General features: G+C 33.7%; 7 protein-coding genes across 10 annotated transcripts; 6 read left to right on the forward strand and 1 right to left on the reverse strand.

The window, feature by feature from the left end:
• Positions 1-1,488: 1,488 nt before the first annotated feature.
• spag (RNA polymerase II-associated protein spaghetti) lies at positions 1,489-3,734 on the forward strand. Its single transcript, XM_088044891.1, has 6 exons — positions 1,489-1,717; positions 1,770-2,003; positions 2,051-2,178; positions 2,232-2,442; positions 2,491-3,157; positions 3,561-3,734. Exons 1-6 carry the CDS (start codon positions 1,589-1,591, stop codon positions 3,647-3,649), a joined length of 1,458 nt encoding a protein of 485 aa, XP_087901017.1. The 5' UTR covers positions 1,489-1,588; the 3' UTR covers positions 3,650-3,734.
• A 125-nt stretch (positions 3,735-3,859) lies between these two features.
• Positions 3,860-5,964, forward strand: LOC148181132 (calcium-independent phospholipase A2-gamma-like). The gene is made up of 7 exons (XM_088044879.1): positions 3,860-4,360; positions 4,412-4,549; positions 4,598-4,871; positions 4,918-5,123; positions 5,172-5,363; positions 5,420-5,636; positions 5,687-5,964. Exons 1-7 carry the CDS (start codon positions 4,088-4,090, stop codon positions 5,938-5,940), a joined length of 1,554 nt encoding a protein of 517 aa, XP_087901005.1. The 5' UTR covers positions 3,860-4,087; the 3' UTR covers positions 5,941-5,964.
• Positions 5,965-6,059: 95 nt separating this feature from the next.
• LOC148181133 (putative RNA-binding protein CG14230) lies at positions 6,060-7,637 on the forward strand. Its single transcript, XM_088039307.1, has 6 exons — positions 6,060-6,210; positions 6,260-6,375; positions 6,427-6,603; positions 6,654-6,856; positions 6,908-7,374; positions 7,425-7,637. The coding sequence occupies exons 1-6, from the start codon at positions 6,198-6,200 to the stop codon at positions 7,613-7,615; spliced, it is 1,167 nt and encodes a 388-aa protein (XP_087895433.1). The 5' UTR covers positions 6,060-6,197; the 3' UTR covers positions 7,616-7,637.
• A 264-nt stretch (positions 7,638-7,901) lies between these two features.
• Sps1 (inactive selenide, water dikinase) lies at positions 7,902-12,054 on the reverse strand. Its single transcript, XM_088050128.1, has 3 exons — positions 11,582-12,054; positions 8,887-9,291; positions 7,902-8,833 (listed from the first exon to the last, which is right to left on the reverse strand). The coding sequence occupies exons 1-3, from the start codon at positions 11,885-11,887 to the stop codon at positions 8,321-8,323; spliced, it is 1,224 nt and encodes a 407-aa protein (XP_087906254.1). The 5' UTR covers positions 11,888-12,054; the 3' UTR covers positions 7,902-8,320.
• A 338-nt stretch (positions 12,055-12,392) lies between these two features.
• LOC148181135 (mitotic spindle assembly checkpoint protein MAD1-like) lies at positions 12,393-15,549 on the forward strand. The gene is made up of 8 exons (XM_088050126.1): positions 12,393-12,667; positions 12,881-13,584; positions 13,640-13,776; positions 13,827-14,009; positions 14,064-14,255; positions 14,305-14,635; positions 14,691-14,923; positions 14,973-15,549. Exons 2-8 carry the CDS (start codon positions 12,918-12,920, stop codon positions 15,429-15,431), a joined length of 2,202 nt encoding a protein of 733 aa, XP_087906252.1. The 5' UTR covers positions 12,393-12,667; positions 12,881-12,917; the 3' UTR covers positions 15,432-15,549.
• A 308-nt stretch (positions 15,550-15,857) lies between these two features.
• LOC148181136 (transcriptional adapter 2b-like) lies at positions 15,858-19,406 on the forward strand. Of its 3 annotated transcripts, XM_088050127.1 has the most exons (11): positions 15,859-16,171; positions 16,239-16,336; positions 16,424-16,483; positions 16,535-16,676; positions 16,865-17,082; positions 17,132-17,358; positions 17,408-17,624; positions 18,436-18,485; positions 18,567-18,720; positions 18,767-18,829; positions 18,887-19,406. In XM_088050127.1, exons 1-11 carry the CDS (start codon positions 16,165-16,167, stop codon positions 19,016-19,018), a joined length of 1,368 nt encoding a protein of 455 aa, XP_087906253.1. In that variant the 5' UTR covers positions 15,859-16,164; the 3' UTR covers positions 19,019-19,406. The 3 variants fall into 3 exon arrangements, 1 of the variants encoding a protein (XP_087906253.1); XR_015771718.1 differs by lacking the exon at positions 18,887-19,406 and having other exon boundaries at positions 15,858-16,171; positions 18,375-18,485; XR_015771719.1 differs by lacking the exon at positions 18,887-19,406 and having other exon boundaries at positions 18,441-18,485.
• Positions 19,407-19,500: 94 nt separating this feature from the next.
• LOC148181137 (transcriptional adapter 2b-like) lies at positions 19,501-21,756 on the forward strand. Of its 2 annotated transcripts, XR_015771720.1 has the most exons (10): positions 19,501-19,750; positions 19,814-19,911; positions 20,014-20,073; positions 20,121-20,262; positions 20,372-20,589; positions 20,640-20,866; positions 20,917-21,133; positions 21,200-21,304; positions 21,380-21,510; positions 21,559-21,756. XR_015771720.1 is itself a non-coding variant. In XM_088050129.1 (9 exons), the coding sequence occupies exons 1-9, from the start codon at positions 19,744-19,746 to the stop codon at positions 21,443-21,445; spliced, it is 1,140 nt and encodes a 379-aa protein (XP_087906255.1). In that variant the 5' UTR covers positions 19,501-19,743; the 3' UTR covers positions 21,446-21,756. The 2 variants fall into 2 exon arrangements, 1 of the variants encoding a protein (XP_087906255.1); XM_088050129.1 differs by having other exon boundaries at positions 21,380-21,756.
• The last annotated feature ends 62 nt before the right edge of the window (positions 21,757-21,818 follow it).

The following is a 21,818-nucleotide window of genomic DNA, read 5'->3' on the forward strand; positions in this document are numbered from 1 at the left end:
TGAATTCAGGCTAATATAAAGGAATCATCATTCAATACACTAGACGTAAAGCCCCCTGTGGTTGTCAATTATCTTTCTATATGAAATACTCAACTAATCAAACGTTATGAAGTGAAATTTTACGTAAATATAAATAGGTTCCGGCAAATGTGTCTTCTGGAGTGATCCAAGGACGTATCTGGACTTCCTTGAATTAAGTTTATTTAAGAGACGTACGTCCATAATTTGTAAAATACGAGTCTTGTTATTTTCACTGTTGAGCTGAATGATGCAGTGGGAGGCAACAGGTTCAGAAATAAAAAAGCGGGGATGTTGAATGAAACCTGCTGACACTATTTTCAAATTGTAAGTTACAAATTATATTATTAGGTGAATGTCTGTACACAAAAGATTAATAGAATTATTAGAATTAGACTAATAAATTTCAAAATTCACTTCACCAGATGTGTTCTGGTATTTGTTAGCGATACTCTAGGTCTATGTATCAACCCCAAAAAGACGAGTTAAGAATTGAGATTTATTGGATTCAAAGAGATGTACCTAAACTTTTATCTGAATATAATAAATTATGGAAAGCTGCTTTTCTCTATACACAGCACTTGGCATTAAGCTTTGGAGGTATGCCAGTAAAAATAACATCAAAGTAATATTACAAGTGTCCAAGCAAAATGGTAATTACGTTATAAATGTTGATTCTCCTCGCTTCAAGCTCGATAGAATTGAAAGTGGAACTTTGCCAAAAGTTAGCACCTTTGCTAGAAAAAAAAAAAATTGATATGGTTTTTAAGGAAGCATGCAACACAAATTTCAGAGGAGCGTGACCAAAAACTGATTAAAAGTCTGACTCATTTCTATACCTGTAATCACGTGTCCTTCGGGGATGTCCGTAAAGTACTTACAGTTTAAACAATTTCAATTGAGTCAAAAAAAGTAAATACTCTATTAAATAAGTTCAATCACCTATGATTATTTATTTAATCAAATTATTATTTACCTACACGTGTCAAATATCTGGTAAATAAACTCAAGAGAAAATTTAAGTTTAAACTATTTTTGCGTCATGAACTCATGATAGACCTAATTGGCAGTTTTTCAACTTTTTTTAAGATTCAAGGGTAAAGAAAAAAATTAGGTTTTTAAATAAAGAATACTATAGCACACTCAAACTTGGATGACACACATAAAATGGTTATTTTACATATTATTTTAATTTCTACACAACCGCCATCTGTTGAGCTTATTTCTTTCAATTTTTTCCGACGGCAACAGTTGGCAATTGCTAAGTATGCCGGTTGCGGGAACCTATACACCATAAATTATTTTGCGAAATAAAAACAATTCGTTTGCATTTTTGAAACCAAAAGCTATAATAATTTTGTTATTGATTTTTTGTTGCTGCTGTGTTTGATAATTAATTAAATCCGACAATTTAATTTAAACATTTATAGTGACTTTTAAATTACAAGTTTGGCATTTCTGCTTGTCATTTGTCATTTTTGTTATTTGTCATTCGCCGTTGTTATGACAGTTCTCTCTGTTCTCAGTGCCGATAAACAAATAATTCTAATTGCGCAATTTGCAAGAAAATATGAATCCCGTCTTGTTACAAAAACAACTAAAAGACAATGCCGCTGATTTTAACGATTTTTACAAAGAACTAAAAGCTTGGGGCGATGATATGAAGCGAAAAGAAGATTCTCTCAAGTCTAACAATAATGTGAGTTTTATTTGTAATATTGTTGTAAAACGATAATTTTCTTTAATTTCAGGTGCCCACATCTGAAAAGAAAAACGAAAATTTGCCTAAAAAGAAAAAGAAAGTAGAGTTCAAGCAACCAGAGACTGTGAAGGTGAAATCTGGTGTCACAAACTATGCAGCTTGGGATAATTTTGATGCTGATGCTGAATGTGAGAAACTTGATTATAATGAAAACGAGTCATCTGATCTAACTGATGAATGTGATGAGACAGTTATAGATAAAGCATATTTGGAAAAAGAAAAGGTAAAGAGATGGATGGATGTTGATTAAATTACAGTTTGTTTTTTTAGGGCAATAAATTTGTTAAAGACAAAAAGTGGGATGAAGCAATAAAATGCTACAACAAGGCTATCAGTTATTATGCATATGATCCTATTTTTTACGCCAATAGAGCCCTTTGTTTCCTTAAAACGGAAAAGTAAGAAATAAGTTTTTTACAAAAGATGGTTCAAATTAAATTTCTAATTTTAGGGTTGTAGAAGCAGAAGCAGATTGTACAATGTCACTTACACTTGATGCTACTTATGTGAAAGCTTTACAAAGACGTGCCGCTTGTAGAGAAGCCCTTGGAAATCTATCAGAGGCAGAGGGTGATCTTTTGAAAGTACTAGAATTTGAACCAAATAACAAGGAAACTAGAAGTCATCTTGAAGCACTCAGAAAAAAACTTATAAATCAGAAGGTTTTATTTTGTTTAATGTTTTCTTATTTTTATTTGTATGTGTTGTAGCCTGTAGAGAAACCACATCCAGTCTCAAAATTCACAGCTTCCAGAAACATAAAAAGGAATCAAATCTCTTCTTATGGTACCAAAGAAATTGAAAGTCCCACACTAAATTCCCAAACTTTTAATAATGTCAGTGCAGATCATATAATCCCTGTTAAAGCTGTAATGAAACCTGCTCATCTCCAGTCTAAAAAACCTTTAAAAAGAATTGAAATCAAAGAAGTTGTTGCAATTGGAGAAAACCACAAACTGGACACTACACAATCTTTTCCTCAACCAGCTTCATCGCCAGTCACAATCAGAACAGACGACTTAAAAATCATAGAAAAGCAACCGAGTCAAATGAAAGAAAACAAAAATCAGATAAACATGAAAATAAATGAGACCCAGCAATTTAGTGTCCCAGTAAATTCAGTTCAGTTCTATTCACAATGGAGACAGTTTAAAACAATGGAGAAAAAATATGATTACTTGAAATTAATAAAACCAGAGTGCTTACCAACAATTTTTCAAGAGTCTTTAGAAAGTAATGTGTTTAGTGAAATTGTTGCAATTTTGGCACAGAGTTTTATCAAAGATGGGCTTCGTATTTTCGACTTTTTGAAGTTTTTCCCTGAAGTGAGGAGGTTTTCAACTTTAATATTATTTATGACCGACACTGACAAGAATTGTAAGTATTTTTCCTTTTTTTTGTCTATTATGTATTATGTTTTAACGTCTATATGTAGTTTAGAAGTGTGTAACAATATAACAGTGTTGCACACGACAAATGATGTAATAACAATTTAATTCAGCACATGTCAATATGTTGCTCGTTCTCAGAAATTCATAAAAAGTTGTAAAAACTATTTCAAGTTACAAATTTTTTTATACAACGTAACGCTTGAAGTATAAATTTCCTTTTATCCGATTGTGTACAAGGTTCGACCTCAGCTGCCTATGTTATAAGTAAAATTTTCCTGCGCAAATTACACACTTTTGATGCAATGTGCTCTTTAAACGACATTTCAGTTTCATACATGTTCACATTTAAATAATAATTTATCAAGCACTACTGTTATATTTTTTTGCAGATTTGCGGAAACTCTTCGATTATGTGCAGCAACAAGAAAAGCATCCCAAGGAAGAAATTGATCATTTATTAAAACAGTATGAAATGTAATAACATTCGCTATAGTATAGTATATTTCAGACACTGCTTCTTATGTTGTGTTTAAATTTCTTATCTAATAAAAATATTGTTTATATTTAAAGTTTTTTAGTATTCCAAATAATTTCAATAGACTTTGTTTCTTCAATTTCAATCGTTCTGGAAAAACATGAAAAAACATATTTTTTGAAGTGCAACCACATGGCCAAGTTCTACGCATGCTTCTATGAATATTTGCGCATGCACACACCAAAAATCTATAAACTAAATTATCCAATTCAGTATGGTACCTAAAATAGTTTTTTACCTGCTCTAATAATTTATATCTAATCTACTGTGGAAAACGGTGCCACTAGTTATAAGAAATTTTTTGATTTATTCAAACTGTGTTTAAATTATTTCATTACCACAGCACATTATGTAATTGTATCAATTCAATCCTTAAGTGTAATGTCTTTAAAACAACAAAAATTGTTACTTCAAATAAAAGATTCTATATCCAAATTAAAAAACAATAAAACATTTCAGAATGTACGTTGGAAAGATTCATTTGAAGGACTACAAAATTTACCCATAAGCTTCACAAATAACTTTTTAAAATATTTGGAAGACACCATTAAGAATGATCCTCTAAATGTAAATCTTTTAAAAATTAAAAAAATTCAAGCGGCTAATTTAAGTGGTATCCCCTCAAATTGGAAGCATAAGGACATTGTCTCAAAGGTAAATCATTAAACGTCTTTGGATGTCTGTATTACAAAATTAATGTTGTAGTGTAGCATATCATCCCAAACTCTTCATGTTCTTTTATCCATAGAAACCGCGGAACATGAAGATGCTCTAGTGAATAGAATTGAGACCTTAATATCACATTTACAAAAATATCCGGAAAGTAGAAACAATGCTATCAAAGTAATAATCTAAGAACGAATAATTTGTTTTATAATTTAGAAATTATAGGCAGGTGCGATTCGTACAATGTTGGGACTTCGCAAGAAAGCGCGTGGTGATAATGCCCAAGCTACAATCAGAGTTGCTTTAGCTATTCTTGGGTATTCAGATCCTGTCGCTAGAAATGGAATTCGAATTCTTTCCATGGATGGTGGAGGAATTAGAGGCTTACTAGTTCTAGAGATGTTGAAGCACTTGGAACAATTGACTGGAAAGAAAACGCATGAACTCTTTGATTTATTTTGCGGAGTTAGCACTGGAGCTATTTTAGCATTTGGTTTAGGTAAAAATTATTTTTTTTAAAAGTGTCGTGATGGGTTTTCTTCCAGGTATCCATCATACCGATCTGGATGAAATTGCAGAAATTTATAAGGATATCAGTATAGAAGTTTTCAAGCAATCGCGTTTGTGGGGCACTGGGAATTTGGTATGGAATCAAGCTTTTTACGATACTTCACTTTGGGAGAAGAAATTGAAGCAACATTTAGGAAGCAGCACTTTAATAAATACTAATCGTAACGCGAAGTGCCCCAAGGTAAAATTATAAAGGTTTCCGATGTTCGAATAATTTAGAAATTTTCAGTTATGTGCCATATCTGCTGTTGTAAATCAGTCTCATCTTTCTGCTTTCGTCTTTAGAAACTACTCAACTCCGTGGAAAGTAAAATCGCAATATTTTGGTAGCAGCGAATACGAGGTATGGCAGGCAGCTAGAGCTTCTGCTGCGGCTCCAGCGATTTTTGAAGAGTACAAATTGGGGAATTTTTTACACCAAGTACTGAATTAATTCTGTTAAAATAGGAAATCATGCATTATATAAAACTTCTGTAGGATGGAGGAATCTTAGTTAACAACCCAACAGCCGTCGCACTCCATGAAGCTAAGTTAATTTGGCCCAACACTCCCATTCAATGTGTAGTTTCGTTTGGAACAGGTCGGATCGTTCCCAATTCTACAGATAATTCCAAATCTACATCCGAAGATTCTCAAAGTACTTCATGGGCGAATAAATTTTATAAAATTTTAGATAGTGCCACCGACACTGAAGGTGATTTTTTATAAATTTTAAAAAATTGCGGTCTTAAACTAGTGTTCCAGGAGTTCATATAATGTTGAATGACTTATTAGCGGACGATGTCTATTACCGCTTTAATCCATATTTGACTGAAATGATAAGAATGACAGAGATTGATCCACAGAAAATTCAACAATTACAAAGAGATGCCATCATGTATTTAAGAAGAAATGAAGATAAATTTCAAGAAGCTGCAAAGGTTTTGATCAAGAAGAAAACGTTTACTCAACGAATTAAAGATTACGTTAATCTGAATCGAGAGCTGTATAACGTGTGAAAATATACTTAAAAAGAAACTAAACTTGTAACTATTTTTAGTACCGCTGCGATCCCCGTATTCAAATTTGCCGCCCCAAAAACAATGAGGCCTAGATGGCGCTTCAAAAATTCAGACGTTTGACACATGTCATTTGTGGCTTTTTAAGGTTATGTTTTGCAGAATCGAAGTTTAGCACATTGTCCATCGTTTTTTACATTTATTCCGTTCTTATGTGACATATAATCTATTTTATTCGAATTTAAAAAAGAACAATAATGGAAACACAAGGTAGTATATTTAATCGGAAATTGCCCAAGCAAAAATGTACCTTTTACAGATATAATTAAAGGGAACCCCCTTTTACCGGAGCAAAAACGAGCTGAATCTGTAAAGCAGATGATTAAAACATACCAGAAACAAAAACTAGCAATTAAAGAAGCTCTTTGTAATCTTGTAAGTTTGTATTGTTTTCTAATGATTTAAAGTTGTAATAAAGAATTTTAGGACAACAGACCAAATAAAAAAATTATATTTGATGATGATTTGTCAGATCAAACTCCAATTCATAATGATACTTCAGAGTCTACAAATAAACGAAAATCACTTTTTCACAGTGATGACGAAGATGAAGACTTAAATTTTGAAGTTAAAAATCAGTTTGATGGTCAGCATGGCCAACAGGTAAATGCACCCATTTTATTACCAGTTGAATAATTTTGAATTATTTTTAGCTTTTCCAATTACAAACCAAGTTCAAAGGGGATAAAAGATTTGCTTTTGATGAACGTTTTACAGAGAACAATGATATGGGCGAAAATCAATCTGAATCTGCTGAAAATTCTTTAGAGAAAGAAAAACAAAGTGAAATTGAGATCTTGGAGCAGGTGCTTGGAACTAAAATAAAAAGTAGCAAGCAGAAAGCACAAGAAAAAGGGTAATTTAATGTTCTTTTCAGTGTAAATTATGCAACAATATTTCTTTTTAGTTCATCAGATAAGAAAATGTTGAGGTTTGATCCTACACAATCAGATCATTCAAAATATGAAATAACTGTAGAGAAGAAAAAACCGAATAAAATGAAAAGAAAACACGATGAAACAAATGAAGAGGAAAAAGCTGAACCGCTCGTCTCTAAAGACGTTTTTTACAAAGTTACAAATGATTTAAAAACTACTTTACAAACTGAAGGAGAATTTAGTTTGAGAAATTTATTTAGCAGGGAAGATCAAGATCAAGAGGAGGATGATCCACAACCAGAAGAACAGGCAATACCTTTAAAAAACAGAGGTAAATTAAATGGAGAAAGCAATCCATTTAGGTACGATTCGTCAGATGATGAAGCAGAAGACGTACCTAAACGAGAAGCAGAAAAACCTCTTGAAAGAAAAAATAATGTGCTAAAATCTTTCACTGAGCCATTCTTTTTTAAAGAAGATGATTATCGCTTCCAGGGTAAGCACAGAAAATACATCTTAGCGCCATAAAAATGTTTAAATTTGTAGAAGGGACCGATTTTGTTAAAAGAATTGCTTCTGAAACCAACGAGGCCTTTGGGGAGCAAAGGAGGAACTTGAAAAATATCGTCAAAGCAAAAGTTAAGAACAATCAAAGAAAAAATAATCCATTTAAAAAGAAGTTGGGTGGAAATAAAAAGAGGAAAGTCAATAGAATAAATAGAGCCTTGAAGAGATGAATAAAAATTTTCATTTTTCAAAGGTGTTTTTTTTTTGTAAATATTTTTTCTGGATAAAAACGGCATTTGTTTATGTTTTAGGGTTTCCGTTACTGTTGTTTTTTTTTCAATTTCCCACTTGTTTGATGTGACGCCATAAAAAGAACGGGAAAAATCTTCTACCCCATAAATTTAACGTCACAACTAAAAGATTTTGTTATGCAATTAGACAAAATTGATCTGGTAATCTTTGCTTCTTAATTTTCACTCAGGTCACGTTTTGAATGTTGAATTAATGAAATACCAATTCTCAATAGAATTCTTACTTATTTGAAAAATTATTATACAAAATACCAATATGACTTTTACCTATTTCTAAAATTTGACAAAAACATAAATATTAAATGAAATATTGTACAGATAAGGTAATCTAAGTCTAATAACGAGAATATGAGATTATTTCTAGTGGAAAATGCATCACTAAACATTTTAAATCTGTAACAGAAGCTGAAATCAACTTAAATCGCTTAAAACGAATGTTAAACTACAAGAAGCTGTATTGAATAAATTTCTGAAAGTCACATACATATACAAACTTATTTGTTTAAAAAAATCTAACAAAGTTAGGGTAAAAAGCGAAAACTGTTACTGTAAAGATTATGACTACAGCAGTTATAAAATTAACAGCTAGTCATAAACAGCAATACTTGGAATATCGAAATGTATTTATTCTTTAGCTGGAACTTCAATAACCCGAGGTTTGTCAATAATTCTGGCAGTTCGGTTTCCTTTTTCGACAATTCCGATGATCCAGGCTTGATAGCCTTCTTGCTTTTCAATATCTTTACAATAAGCTGCTGCTTGTTCACGTGGCAGGCAGATTAATAATCCTCCTGAAGTTTCAGCAGAGTGTCCTTGTAAAAGTTGAAACATATTTCCACAAGCTTTCGCTACTGCGGCCATTTTTGCAATAACTGGTAAATTATGTATAACAAATGAAACTTCATTCTTTTGATGAGATGCCAATGTTTGTGCGTGTCCTAAGAGACCGAATCCTGTAACATCAGTGGCCCCATGAGCGTTGTACTTATGCATCAAACGACTTGCGATCCGATTTAAACGAGCCATAGAGTCCATCGCACGATGATAAGCTTTACGAACGTCTTCTTCGCTCACGACTAACTTAATGCGGTTCCAACGTTCCGGTTGATCCAACCATTGATGTGCATTTACAGCCACCTAAAGTTTGATGTCAGTTTAATGTTTTACACTATAATAAATAGTCAGTTTACCTGTGTTCCTAGAGGCTTGGTGAGAACCAACACATCTCCTACAACGGCATTATCTGGCACTATGTATTCATTTGGCTGACATACTGTCGTTGCTACTCCACCTATTGTACACCATGGATTCACTACGGTCTGTCCACCTGTTACCGTTGTGCCAGCTTCAAGGGCCGAGTCTTTAAAACCTCGCATAATAAGAGGGATTACTACGTCGCGTTCTTTTTCAGTCATTTTAGTGCTGACGCCCAATAACATGAGCATGTTGTCGCATTCTGTCACTCCCATGGCGTATAAGTCGCTTAAAACGTTTGCACACGCGATTTTTCCCATCATGTAAGGATCGTCTACCAAAGGATAAAAGAAGTCGGTTGTCTGAACTAAGCAAAGACCTCCATGACGTACAGGTGTTACCTGAAAATAGTTAAGTTCAGTAAATTGCATTCAATTTATCAATGTTGATGAGATTTAAAAAAAGTTAGTAAGGTTGATTAAATGAATATTCCAACATTTTAACAAACCGACCGTGTATTACCGGAATATCGATGCATTATTTCTATTAAAATTTGATGGACTAGGCGACTTTATAGGCGAACAACAAAGGCAAATGCGATTATATTCGAATTGATTGTTTTTATAACTCACTACCGGTCGTTTTATTTTGTCATTGTGGCCTAGGTATGCAATAAATTGTTCTACAATAGTTGCTAAATAATGTCATAATGAGTGTTTAAATTTATAATGCAATCCAACATAAAATTAATTTATTGCTCACAACTTTTAATAACTGGAATGCAACTAATTTTGGAACATCAACATTTTTCTGTGTCAAATGTTAAATTTAGGATAACGTGTGTTAATTTAAATTTTACCTGAACACCCTATAGTTTGATTTAGAAATTCGCACTTTCGAGTTTAATTTATTCACGTGTGATTCGATGGAAAGATTACATTACGTAACTTTGTACATATTCCAAAAAGTGTCACTGTCTTTCAATAAAAAAGTGTATCACTTTAAATGTTTTTTATGTTCATATTGTGTTTTTTTTTTGTAATTACAATATTGTTTATAATATACGGTTTCTTAAAAGTTATACAGGGTGATGAAAAAAAGGCGCCCATGAGTAGAAGTACCATGTCCTTTTCAGTTAAACCATCTCAGAAATCAAAGCAAAATTAATTTAAACCCATTCCTTTTCACATTATAGTTTTTTTTCTCACAAAAAAATGGCAATGCTGCTTAAACCTTTCTAATAAAATTTTACATTCGGCTTTACAATGTTGCAACATTGAGATGTGATGTCTAACAATGAAATTGTTATAAAAAGTTTATCCAAACAGTTTGATTGTTTATAAAAGAAAGCTTCTATCTTAGTTAAAAAAGCACAAATTTCGTTTTGGTTTTCAATTTTGGGCTCAAAAAAGAATTAGCTGCAACATGATAGGTAGCATGGGTGCCTTTTTTTCATCACCCTGTATATGTATAACTATACACTTTTTATGGCGCCAATATAACAAAAGCTCGGTTCAAATGAGACATTTTAGAGTGTTTTGTATTTGGTTATAGCGGGGTTCTACTGTATAATAATGAAAGGTAGTATAAAATCATATGATGAAAGTAATAAAAACGCTGAAATTCGTAGCATTCAAAGCAGACAATTTTATCAATAACTCAATCGTTTACGTCACATTGGTATTGTCCTAGTTAAACAAATACATATTTTTTTAATAAGTTCCATTCTCAATACCAATTTATAGCATATAGTAAATTAAGGTCACTACGAGATGACAGGTGTCGGAAATTTCTTATAATAATAGATGTTAGTTTTGCAAGTAGTTATTAAGGGGACATGCATTAAAGAAAATATATAATATATAGATAATTTAAATGACTCTTTTTTACTAGAATAACAGGAAAGGAAAACAATTTATCATCAAAATAAACGTTTTAAAGCCATGACTTCATTTCATATGAAGTAACCTTACAGTAAAAAGTTCTTAATAACCACTTTGTTTGAAGACCACTGTTTGTCCAGACGATCAGTTATAGTCCGTTCAGGTTGCATGTGTGTTCTCGGACTGTTAAAGTTTCATTTTACAATTTGTTCTTGGATATTTAATTAAAATCATTATCAAAATTGCAACTGATGTTCCGATTCTTTGAAATGTAGAATGGTAAGTAAAAACCTACTCAACTATTACATAATCTAAATACACAGTAAATTTAACGTCAAATTTGACAATAATCAGGTTCTGTAGTGGAATACCAATCTTGACATATTAAATTATTAAAGTTAATATATCAGGATTCCAACATAAAAAAAGAGTAAACATGACTGTCAAGGTGGATATGTGCAACCTGAAGGGACTATAACAGGAAAAAAACTAAAAACACACGCGCTCATATTTCTAAACCAACTTCACTTTTGATTTTAATGAATCGAAATTTAATAAAATCCCAGGAAACAGGTGTTACAAGCAATTGGATCTTTGTTGAGATTCACACAATTGCGATAGGCATTAATTTTTGGTTTGCAAAATGATCGCAATAACCTCTACGAACGTTTGGAGATGCAGTATCACGTGGTTGATACAACAAAATACAGGATTTTCCAAAATTCACAAACATTGGATAAAGGTTTGCGAACACTGCGCAGATCGTGCATACCCGCCTTAAGCCTTAAATGCAGCATTGAGCACTTACCGAACAATCAAGCCCAATGCCAATTCGCGGAATTGCCAAATGCATGAAATGAGCATGTTCATGATCTGCTGCAGTGTTGTAATCCTGTTGAAGTCCTTCGACCAACTTATTGAGAACTTCTTGCGGAACCTTGCATCCACGGCCTTTCAAATCGGCAAATCGCGTCAGTCGGAAACTCGCTTCTAAGTCGTGGGCCAAAGGGTCAAAAGGCCGGCGTAATGCAAGAGCATTTGGATTTCCACCAAGCTCTAATTGAACAGCCCCTAAAGTGTCTTGTTGTACCCCCGCAACTTGGTAATCACCCATGCCGGCTTTTTGACTGTGGAAGCTTGACGATGACAATAACTGGTACTACCGTGTTAAAAACACTGGCTCGTCGAGAGCGTTTCTCAAACAATCACCCGACGCTCACAAAATGGCTACTGCTGTTTCACAGCCCTATTGATATGCGCATGTTCAACGAAGAGGACCCTTCTGATTGGCTCAATTAAGGTGCGCAACTATGCAGGAGGTTGTCAAAATTTTTGGTATAAAAATTATTCAGTTGGCTAAAATTCAAACATTACATTTGTTTCTACCCCCAAACCAGGCGGAGGGTGAATAATTATTATCCTTTCTCTTATTAACAACAATAAATTTCGAATGCATCATCAACCACTAATTTTCAACAATAACGAACATTCCGTAATTTCCTAAAAGATAGTAGTAACTAAACGCGGTGTTGCCAAGTTTAACGGATTTGAATGTTTAACAGCGAAAATTCGAAAATGCCAGCTTAAATTATTCAGATTTGCTTAAATTCGAAATACAAAACATAAACTTAAGGTATGCACGACCAAACGAAACATTTTTCTTGTTACTTTAATTTTTCTTAAACATGCCAAAAATGGCAACACTGTTGTTCCTTCAGCCAAAGTTGGTTGTTTCGTTCAATTTACAAACATTTTAATTTAGCGGTTATAAAACAAATCATAATAAATTAAAATTACATTTATTCATTAGTGTAAAACGTATGTGACGACAATGTGTGCAAGTGACTGACAAGTGATAATACTTCACAGAAGCCACGAGTGTGTGGATTTTCCGGTAAAAACTTGGCTTAGACTTTGTTATTATCACATTTAGGAGACCTAATATTATCACAACATGATAATAACACAGTCGTAAAGCTGTTAAAGTTAACAGTGATCTTATTTTTGTTCAACATTAAACTAACCTAGAAAAGTTGTGTTTAGTTTATTAAAACTTCATCTTCATTGGAGTGTAGGTATGAAAGACTAATCATTCATTTATTTGCAGGATAGTTTGTAAGCGTGAACAACAAAAGATATTAAAGATGTCAGACAAAGTAAACGATACAATAATAAAAATGGTAACAAATCTGAAATCGAGCGTCGATGTGGAAATTAACAACTTCGCTTTTGGAAGTGCTCTCAAAAGGTCTTCAAGTTCCTTTTCCAATGACAGCCACAGCAGCTTTGATGAACCAACTCCAAGCAAAAAGTTTAAACGTGAAAAACAGTTAGATTTATCATATGTGGGGTCCCCAAGAGAGATCAGACGATTAAGAACTGATTTACTAGAAGGGCGTAATATGATCTTGAATCTAGAAGATCGAATTCAACAAATGCACAATGTTAGAAAGGAAATGGAACTGATGTACCAAAATGAAAATCAGTTACTTAAGAAGCAGCATGAAAATGACAGAAAGTCTGTTGAAGAGTTAGAGGCTCAATTACAATCACTAAGACAAAGGGAAGCTGATCTTAAGAATCAGTTGGCTGAGTTAAACAGTAAATATAACATGTTAAAAGTACAAAAGAATGAGGAAATTGAAGAACTGGAGAAAAGTTTATCTGAAATGAAAGAAGAATCTAGACTTTATGATGGGGAGGAAAATACAGAAATTATAATACTAAACAGAAAACTGGCTGAACTACAAATGATGTTAGATGCAGCTGAGGAGGATGCAGATGCACAAAAGAAGTTGGCTTTGGAACTAGGTGAGTGAAAAAATTGTACCAATACAATTGAATTTGAATATTGAATTGTTAATAGATAAACGACTATCAGAGAAGAATGAAGTGGAAAGAGAGCTGGATAGGAAGGACCAAGCTTTACAGGCTGCTCTTCTCAGAATTAAAGAGCTTGAATATGCAAAAGAAAACTTCTTAGAATATCAAGACCAAGCTAAAGTAATAAATTATAAAATTTAATTGAAGAGAAAAAGAAACTCTTGTTTTAGTCTCAACTAGGGAAATTGGCCAACTACGTCACCTTGGAAAAAGACGTTGAAAAATTAAAGGAAGAGAATGCAAAACTAAAGGATGAAGTTAAAAATAAGTTACTACTGGAGGAAGAGGTCCATAGTTTAAAGTCCCGACTAACCAATTATAAAGAACAGGAAAAAAAATTCGCTCAATTGCAGGTTCTAACATTTTTAACTGACTTTAACGTTTATTTCATATTTTTGTAACTGTAGGCTGAACATTTACAAGTTGAGGTGTACTTGAGTGAATGGCGATCAGTAGCTCGAGGCATTTGTGAGATAACAGGATATGACTCTTCCTTGCCTCATCTGTTACGGTCTGCGGTCGAGAGGCTGCAACATCAAGAGATTTCGTTGACTTCGGCCAAAATGGAGCTGGAATCACAACTTACAACCGCTTCATATGTAAGCAAATGTGTTGAAAAATTAACTAAATCCAAACAATCAATTTCAGGAACTGAAGGTAATAAAGGCTGAATTGGAAAAAACACAAAAGCTTTTTGCTGAGCTAAAGAAAACCAGTGAGCAAAAGCAGAATCTTTTCCACAGAATGCAAAAAAAACTTTTGTTGGTGAGTCGGGAAAGAGACAGTTATCGCTCACAGTTGGATTCATATGAAAAAGATTTGACGATGACGATGAATGCAACATGTTCTGGGAGCTCAAGTCAACTTCAAACGCAGAGGGAGCGAATTGATGCTTTGGAACGAATTGTGGATAGTTACAGAGATCTTAATGCAAAACTAGAAGCTGACCTACAAAACAGCAATCCTTCATTATACGCGGGTAAGATTTTTTTATCAACTGTTAATTTGTTTACATAGCATTTCTTGTCTTGTAGATACCGCAACTTCTAAAGCAGAGCAACTTGTAAGGCTACAAGATGAAATCGAGCAACTGAAATTAGAGAATGAAATGTTGAGGCTGAAACGCGACCAACTGGAGATACAACTAGAAGATTTTCTTGTCGGTCATGACACTCTTCAGGGAGGCCAAGTGTATCACTTGGCGAAAAATCCATTAACTGAGTGTTTAGCTCAAAGAGAACAAATGGTAGAAAAGTTGGAACAAGAGGTATTGATTCTTTTTTAATATGGGTAGTACTCAGCTCTTTATTATTCAGGTGGAGAAACTAAAAAAGAAAATCCGAAACTTAGAAGATGGCATTGAATCCAGTAAACTTAGTGAATCAACGCTTTGTCCACAAGAAGTTCAGACTCTCAAAGAACAAATAAAAACGCATGAGACCCAGACTCAACGGTTGAAAGACTATTTTAAGTCGTCTCTCCAAGAATTTAGAAACGTTGTATACATGCTACTGGGGTATAAGGTAGACAGAACTTCGTCGTCACTGTATAAACTTACCAGCGTGTATGCTGAGCGTTCTGAAGATCAGTTATGCTTCCAATTGAATAACGAAGGAAACTTAAATTTACTGGAAAATGAATTCAGTTCTACGTTGGAACAAATGGTGAATTTACACTTGCGGCATCAAAAATCAATTCCAGTTTTTTTGAGCGCTCTAACAATTGACCTATTTAATAATAGTACTATGGCGACAAAAACGTATGAAATAGAATAGTCTTTTTTTTAACATGGATGCCATTTTATTTTTTATGTACAATATAATATAATCATTTATAGTTGAGACACGCCATTGTTTTTGGAGTCCTCTAAATAAAAGCCGGGTTATTCTACAATGGAAATGTATTTACTCTAATTTTTGTTCAGATAAAAGGGAAAAGTTTGATAGAATTGGTAAAACGTTGCTGTTTGTGCTGTTTTTTGTTTTTATTAGGGACAGATTTATTAGTAAAGTTCTCTGCACCAACTAAAAGACAAGGTGATTGACTTATTTATAAAGAAATTTGATGTTCAAATTTTTATAAAATAAACTAGAGGTATTTCCACAAACGATCGAATTGAAATTACCGCTTTTTAATGCTATTGGCTGCGCAAAGCGAAACAAAAAACAAGTACCCGGATGGCTTGCTCGGATGGTTCATAAGTGGAGCAACACATCTTTTATCCTTGTTTACAATTTGGAGATGTCAATGCGCAGGTCTGCCAAGTCGACGCCAACTGGTTGTGACTGCGCTGCACACATCATGACCAATTTCAGTTTTGTTTATGTTTAGAAACTCGACTCGTCTGGGAACCAATTATTCAATTAAAACCATCATTGTGAGCCCATCCAATACTGGTTTGATAATGGTACCCCATTCTATGATTCCGTTCAACTTTTCTTAGCTTTTTCAATTCTCATGTAAACTTCCCCCACTCTTCGATTCTAAACTCATTTTGACGTTTTCAAAATGGCTGGTAAGTGACGCTTTCAAATATTCCATTTGAACCCGATACAAGAACTACAGTTTTATTCTTGTTTTAGACTTGTTTGCCAAAGTCGCATGTACCTACTGCGAGGAAGAAATCACGGGGATTAGGGTTCAATGTTGCGTATGTCAAGATTTTGATATTTGCTTACAAGTAAGTCATGTGATAAGGGCGGTGGCATATTTCGATGCTACAGAAATCCCGCGAAATTTCAAATAGAAAGTAATTTACTTTTTGCAGTGTTTTTCCACGGGGGCAGAAATTGGTACACATAAAAATGATCATGCATACAAATTTGTGGTACGTTGGCGCATCTTTTCATAATTTAAAGTTTTACAAATCGCTTTTAAGGAGCTTTGGTCAGTTAGCATATTTGGTGGAAGAGGTAATTGGACAGGGGGAGAAGAACTACAGTTATTAGATTCAGTTGAATTGTATGGATTTGGAAATTGGGAACTTGTTAGTCAAAATGTGGAAACGAGAACTCCAGAAGGTATTTGATTTTGCTCATTGCTATGTGAACAAACCTAATAGGCAGATAATTCCTAAAAATTACCTTCTGTTGATTTAACGTCAAACTGACTGAAAGTAAGGTTAACACATGTCAAAATTTAAAATTTGTAAGCTCAAGAATTTAAAATCTTCTGATGTTTGCTGCAACATTTTACACTTTCATTTCAGAGGTAAGAGACGAATATATTTCACGATATTTAGAAGGAAACATTGGGAAAGCAACCTGGGCGGAATCCAGAGGTCGTCAACCAATGTTAACAGATCATGTACCTGATGATAATGGACCATTATCACCCTTAGTAATGTCTAGGTTGCCGCCTCTAGATGCAACTCCAGAAGAAGCTCAACTTCTGGGCTACAAGCCTCACAGAGATGATTATGAAAGGGTTTGTTTTCTGTAAAAAGTGTTTTCCTTTTTACATTTATTATTGTTAGGAGTTTGATATGTCTGCTGAGCAATTGGTGTCTTCTCTAAAGTTGGACACTGTTGAAGATACAGACATAGAAGTAGCCTTAAAATTATCAATGGTTGATATGTACACTAGAAGACTAAGAGAGAGAGCAAAACGAAAAAGAATTGTTAGGGACTATCAACTTGTTGCAAAGTTTTTTTCAAGCCAAAGAAAAGATGCGAATAAGATTCCGTTAACGAAAGAACAGAGGTTTGCTGCAAACAATTGCAGTTTTTGAAAACTTATTTTATTTTTGCAGAGATCTTAGAGAAAACATGAAAGTACATAGCCAGTTTCTTACCTCAAATGAACATGAACAACTTATAAATAGTCTTGAACGTGAAAAGGAGTTGCGCCATAGATTATCAGAACTTTATAGATATAGGAGTTTAGGGTTGACGACTCAGGAGGAGGTTATTCATCAAGAGCAACACATGGCGTACCAGAAGCAGCAACAAATGAGACAAAGCAAGTCTGTAAGTACAAACTTTTTATATTACGTTTTTTGTGCAGACTAGAACGTATACGTTTTAATTTCTTCTTGCATTAAAATTCTAATAATCTTTCTATATTACAAATTTACGTTTTCATTTGCTAATGCATCTTCAGATTTAATAGGTGCAGGGTACATAAAAAAACAGATTCTTAGTTTTTTTGAGCAAAGTACTAAAGTATTATTAAAAGTAACTTTAATTTGAATTAATTGCTGTTTTGTATTGATTTTACATCTTTATTAACTGAATCTAATGCACGTTTTTGGGTGACTATCCACACATACGCACTTCATTGTATATTTTCACGTGTATGGTACTTTTTTGACTTTCCATTTATAACTTGATTGAAAATTGGTACTACTATAGTTCTAAGGGTTTATTTGCTAAACATTCAGCATTTTTTTTTGGACCTATTTTTTTTGTTGTGTATATAGAAGGTTTTAAATTGTTGTCATTGTGTTGCCGTTTGTTCAGCAAACCTCGGAACATCTGCTACATTCACCTGGTGTTATACAGGATGTTTGAATCATTCTAACCAAAAGCAAAATGAACCAGTTACTTTGTTAACACCGTCATTTGTGTGGGTGTGAATGGAATCATGTTGTATAAAATCATTAGATTCTATGCACAAAACTAACGTGATGCACGCTGCTTTTTAACTATTCTAGTTGTGTAAGTCATTTTTTTATCATTCGTCATTTTTCATACCATCATGGTTTGGTTTGTGTGCAGGCTAGACTTAAAAGAAAATATGTAAACAGAAACAGATTGTATCAGTTTGCATTTCACTTAGGGCAGCAGTGGCTATCAAATATCAGTTCAGGAGTTGCCGCTAAAAAACGGGTAAGTTTTTTTCGTAATATGTGACGTGGTTCAAGCTTGAACTTTGTACCACAGTTGAGTAAAAACACTTTTTGATTGTAGAAAAAGCGAAGAAAACCAAAGTTTATCCGAAAAAAAATTCACGTGGCTGCCATCAGAAGAGCCAGACAGCAGCAACTCGAACTTGGATAACGTGAGTCCTCCTCCACCAAATGCCTTACCATTGGGGTCGCTACTATCACAACACGAAATCCAAGTATGTAGATTTCAGTCAAAAATTCTCTTAATAATTGGTATTTTAGCTTTGCAAGTCGTTAAATTTGCAACCCGTCCAGTATACGACACTGAAGTCGCTTATTATACAGGTTTGTTTGTTGTTTTTTTTTTTGTTGTTGTTTTGGATCACATTATTATGGTTGCAGGAGAATTTACTGTCACCAAATAGGCATCGGACCGTCGAAATAGATATGAATTCCCCAGATGTTAGCGTGAAAGATGTTGTTACACAGTATCTTAGTCACAGTGGTTGGCTTCCTGGAGTATCAGTTGTTTGATCCTGGTTGATTATGTATATTATGAAGAATGCAATGTAAAACAATTCATTATTATGTCGCCTTAATTCACTACTTTATCTGGTTCGTTAATTTTTAGTTAGCTGGTTTAACTATAACACACGGATAAGTGCGTCGATGTTTTATATTTTTTTTATTGAGATACCACAGTAATCTGGACTGTAATGTAATTTATGTTATTGTTATTAGTAATACCTTGCTGATCAAGTAGCAATCACGTGGTTTATTTACCTAAGTGTGTATTTAAAAATTACTAAATGAACACTACTTTATTGAGACCTGCAAAGTTAAAAATATTTACAAGGGTACCATTCAGTTAAGACTGTTGTATATATTATAGATATGGTGAAAATATAAATGATTTGACTGATTTTGTCTTATTTTCAACGTGATTTTTAATTTTCGTGTTTAGTTTATGCTGGAGGGAAATTCAGAAGCATCTGGAATTTCATTGGTTAAACTAGTACCAATAGCGAAGTCTATTTCTTTCAGATTCAAATGCGCATGTTCGCCAAGCAGACGCTTAGCGTCTGGATCAATTTTGTTTATTTAAAAACACGGCTCATTGAGGATAGATCTTCCCGATCTTTTCCTAAGAATCATTTTTGTTGGTTTTTAGATCCAATCATCTCTTCTTCATTAAAGAGTATTAAAATATTTCAATCAATTCAATCAACCCCCCACTCTTCAATTTGACGTTTACCAAAATGGCTGGTAAGTGACATTTTCAAATTATTATTTAAATTCGACGCAAAGTACAATTGAAAACTTTTTTAGACTTGTTTGCCAAAGTCTCGTGTACATACTGCGAAGAAGAGATTACAGGAATTAGAGTTCAATGTTGCGAGTGTCAAGATTTTGACATTTGTTTGCAAGTAAGTCATGTGATTAGGGTGGTGACATTTTGACAGGAGTAACCCGCGAAATTGAAAATATGTAATCATTGAATATTATTATTTTTATTATTTTGTTTTTAGTGTTTCTCTACTGGGGCGGAAATTGGTGAACATAAAAATGATCATTCATACAAATTTGTGGTATGTCGACATTTGTTTTCAATTTTAACATTACAAGTTTTTTTAAGGAACTTTGGTCAGTTAGCATATTTGGTGGAAGAGGAAATTGGACAGGGGGCGAAGAACTACAATTATTAGATTCAGTTGAATTGTATGGATTTGGAAATTGGGAACTCGTGAGCCAGCATGTAGAAACAAGAACTTTAGAAGGTGCTTTTTTGGTCTCCTTTTTTTTTCTATTACGCCGTATACTTTTTTATTATTAAATTTATATAACGGCGAATTTATATACAATAATTAATGTTTTACTTTTTCTCAGAAGTAAGAGACGAATATATTTCCCGCTATTTGGAAGGAAACATTGGTAAAGCCACCTGGGAGGAATCCAGAGGTCGTCCACCATTGGTAATAGATCACGTAATTGAAGATAAAGGACCATTGTCCCCTTTGGTAATGTCAAGATTGCCGCCATTAGATGTGACCCCAGAAGAAGCCCAACTTTTGGGGTACAAGCGCCATAGAGATGATTACGAACGGGTTTGTTTGAAGGCGCAAAATGTTTTCTTTTTATCTTTAATTATCACCAGGAATTTGATATGTCCGCCGAGCAGTTGGTCTCGTCTTTACAATTGGACATTTTTGAAGACTCAATCATAGAAGTAGCCCTAAAATTGTCAATGGTTGATATGTACACTAGAAGATTAAGAGAGAGAGCAAAACGAAAACGAATTGTTAGGGACTATCAGCTTGTTGCAAAGTTTTTTTTAAGTCAAAAAAAGGATGTTAGCAAGTTACCATTAACGAAAGAGCAAAGGTTTGGTGTAGTATGTAAATTAGTCTACTAGAACTCATAATTTTTTGTAGAGAGCTTAGAGAGAACATGAAAGGCTATAGTCAGTATCTTACCTCGAATGAACATGAGCAACTTATAGAGAGTCTAGAACGTGAAAAGGAGCTGCGTCTTCGACTTTCAGAACTGTATAAGTATAGAGATTTAGGAGTGATGACTCAAGAGGAGGCTATTCATCAAGAACAACACGTGGCCTACCAGAAGGAACAACAAATGAGATTGAGCAAATCTGTAAGTACATCGCCATTGTGAAATTGTCATTCATTCGTCATATCATCCTGCTTTGGTTTTGTACAGGCTAGGCTTAAAAGAAAGTATAGAAACAGACTGGGTCAATTAGCATTTCACTTAAGGCAGCAGTGGCTATCAAATGTTAGTTCTGGAAGTGCCTCTAAAAAACCTGTAAGTTATTTTCATAGTCTCCATCATGTTGAAGAAAACAGCGACACAATTGTTTTATTAAAATTTCGATTTCAGATCAAGAGAAGAAAACCAAAGTTTATTAGAAAAAAACATTCACGTGGTGGTCTTCAGAAAAGCTAGGTTCAATGAATTTGACGATCCGTCACAAAATGTGTTTTATAGAGTTATTACCACACGAGATTGAAGTATGTGCATAACGAAAAATTTCAAATAATGATGTTGTGGTTTTATAGCTAGCTTGGATTTGTAGCTCGAGCCGGATACCACATTGAGATAGAGACTTTCGTTGTTCTCTTTGGTAAATTTCGTCTTGCCAAAGTGGTATCGCACCACGTAAATTTAGTATTATTGAGACAATTTTTGTTTAATTTTTTTATAATTACACTGTTGTACACTGTGAATGTGATAAAAATAAATATTTGGCCCGACCAGACCTGACCTGTTATTGTAAAGTCAAATTTTAACCCGGCGCATCCACCATTTTTAGGTTTAA

The sequence above is a fragment of the Gnatocerus cornutus genome, chromosome 1 (assembly GCF_029298725.1).
Source record: "Gnatocerus cornutus isolate USDA-ARS CGAHR chromosome 1, icGnaCorn1.1, whole genome shotgun sequence".
Classification (NCBI taxonomy): Eukaryota; Metazoa; Arthropoda; class Insecta; order Coleoptera; family Tenebrionidae; genus Gnatocerus; species Gnatocerus cornutus.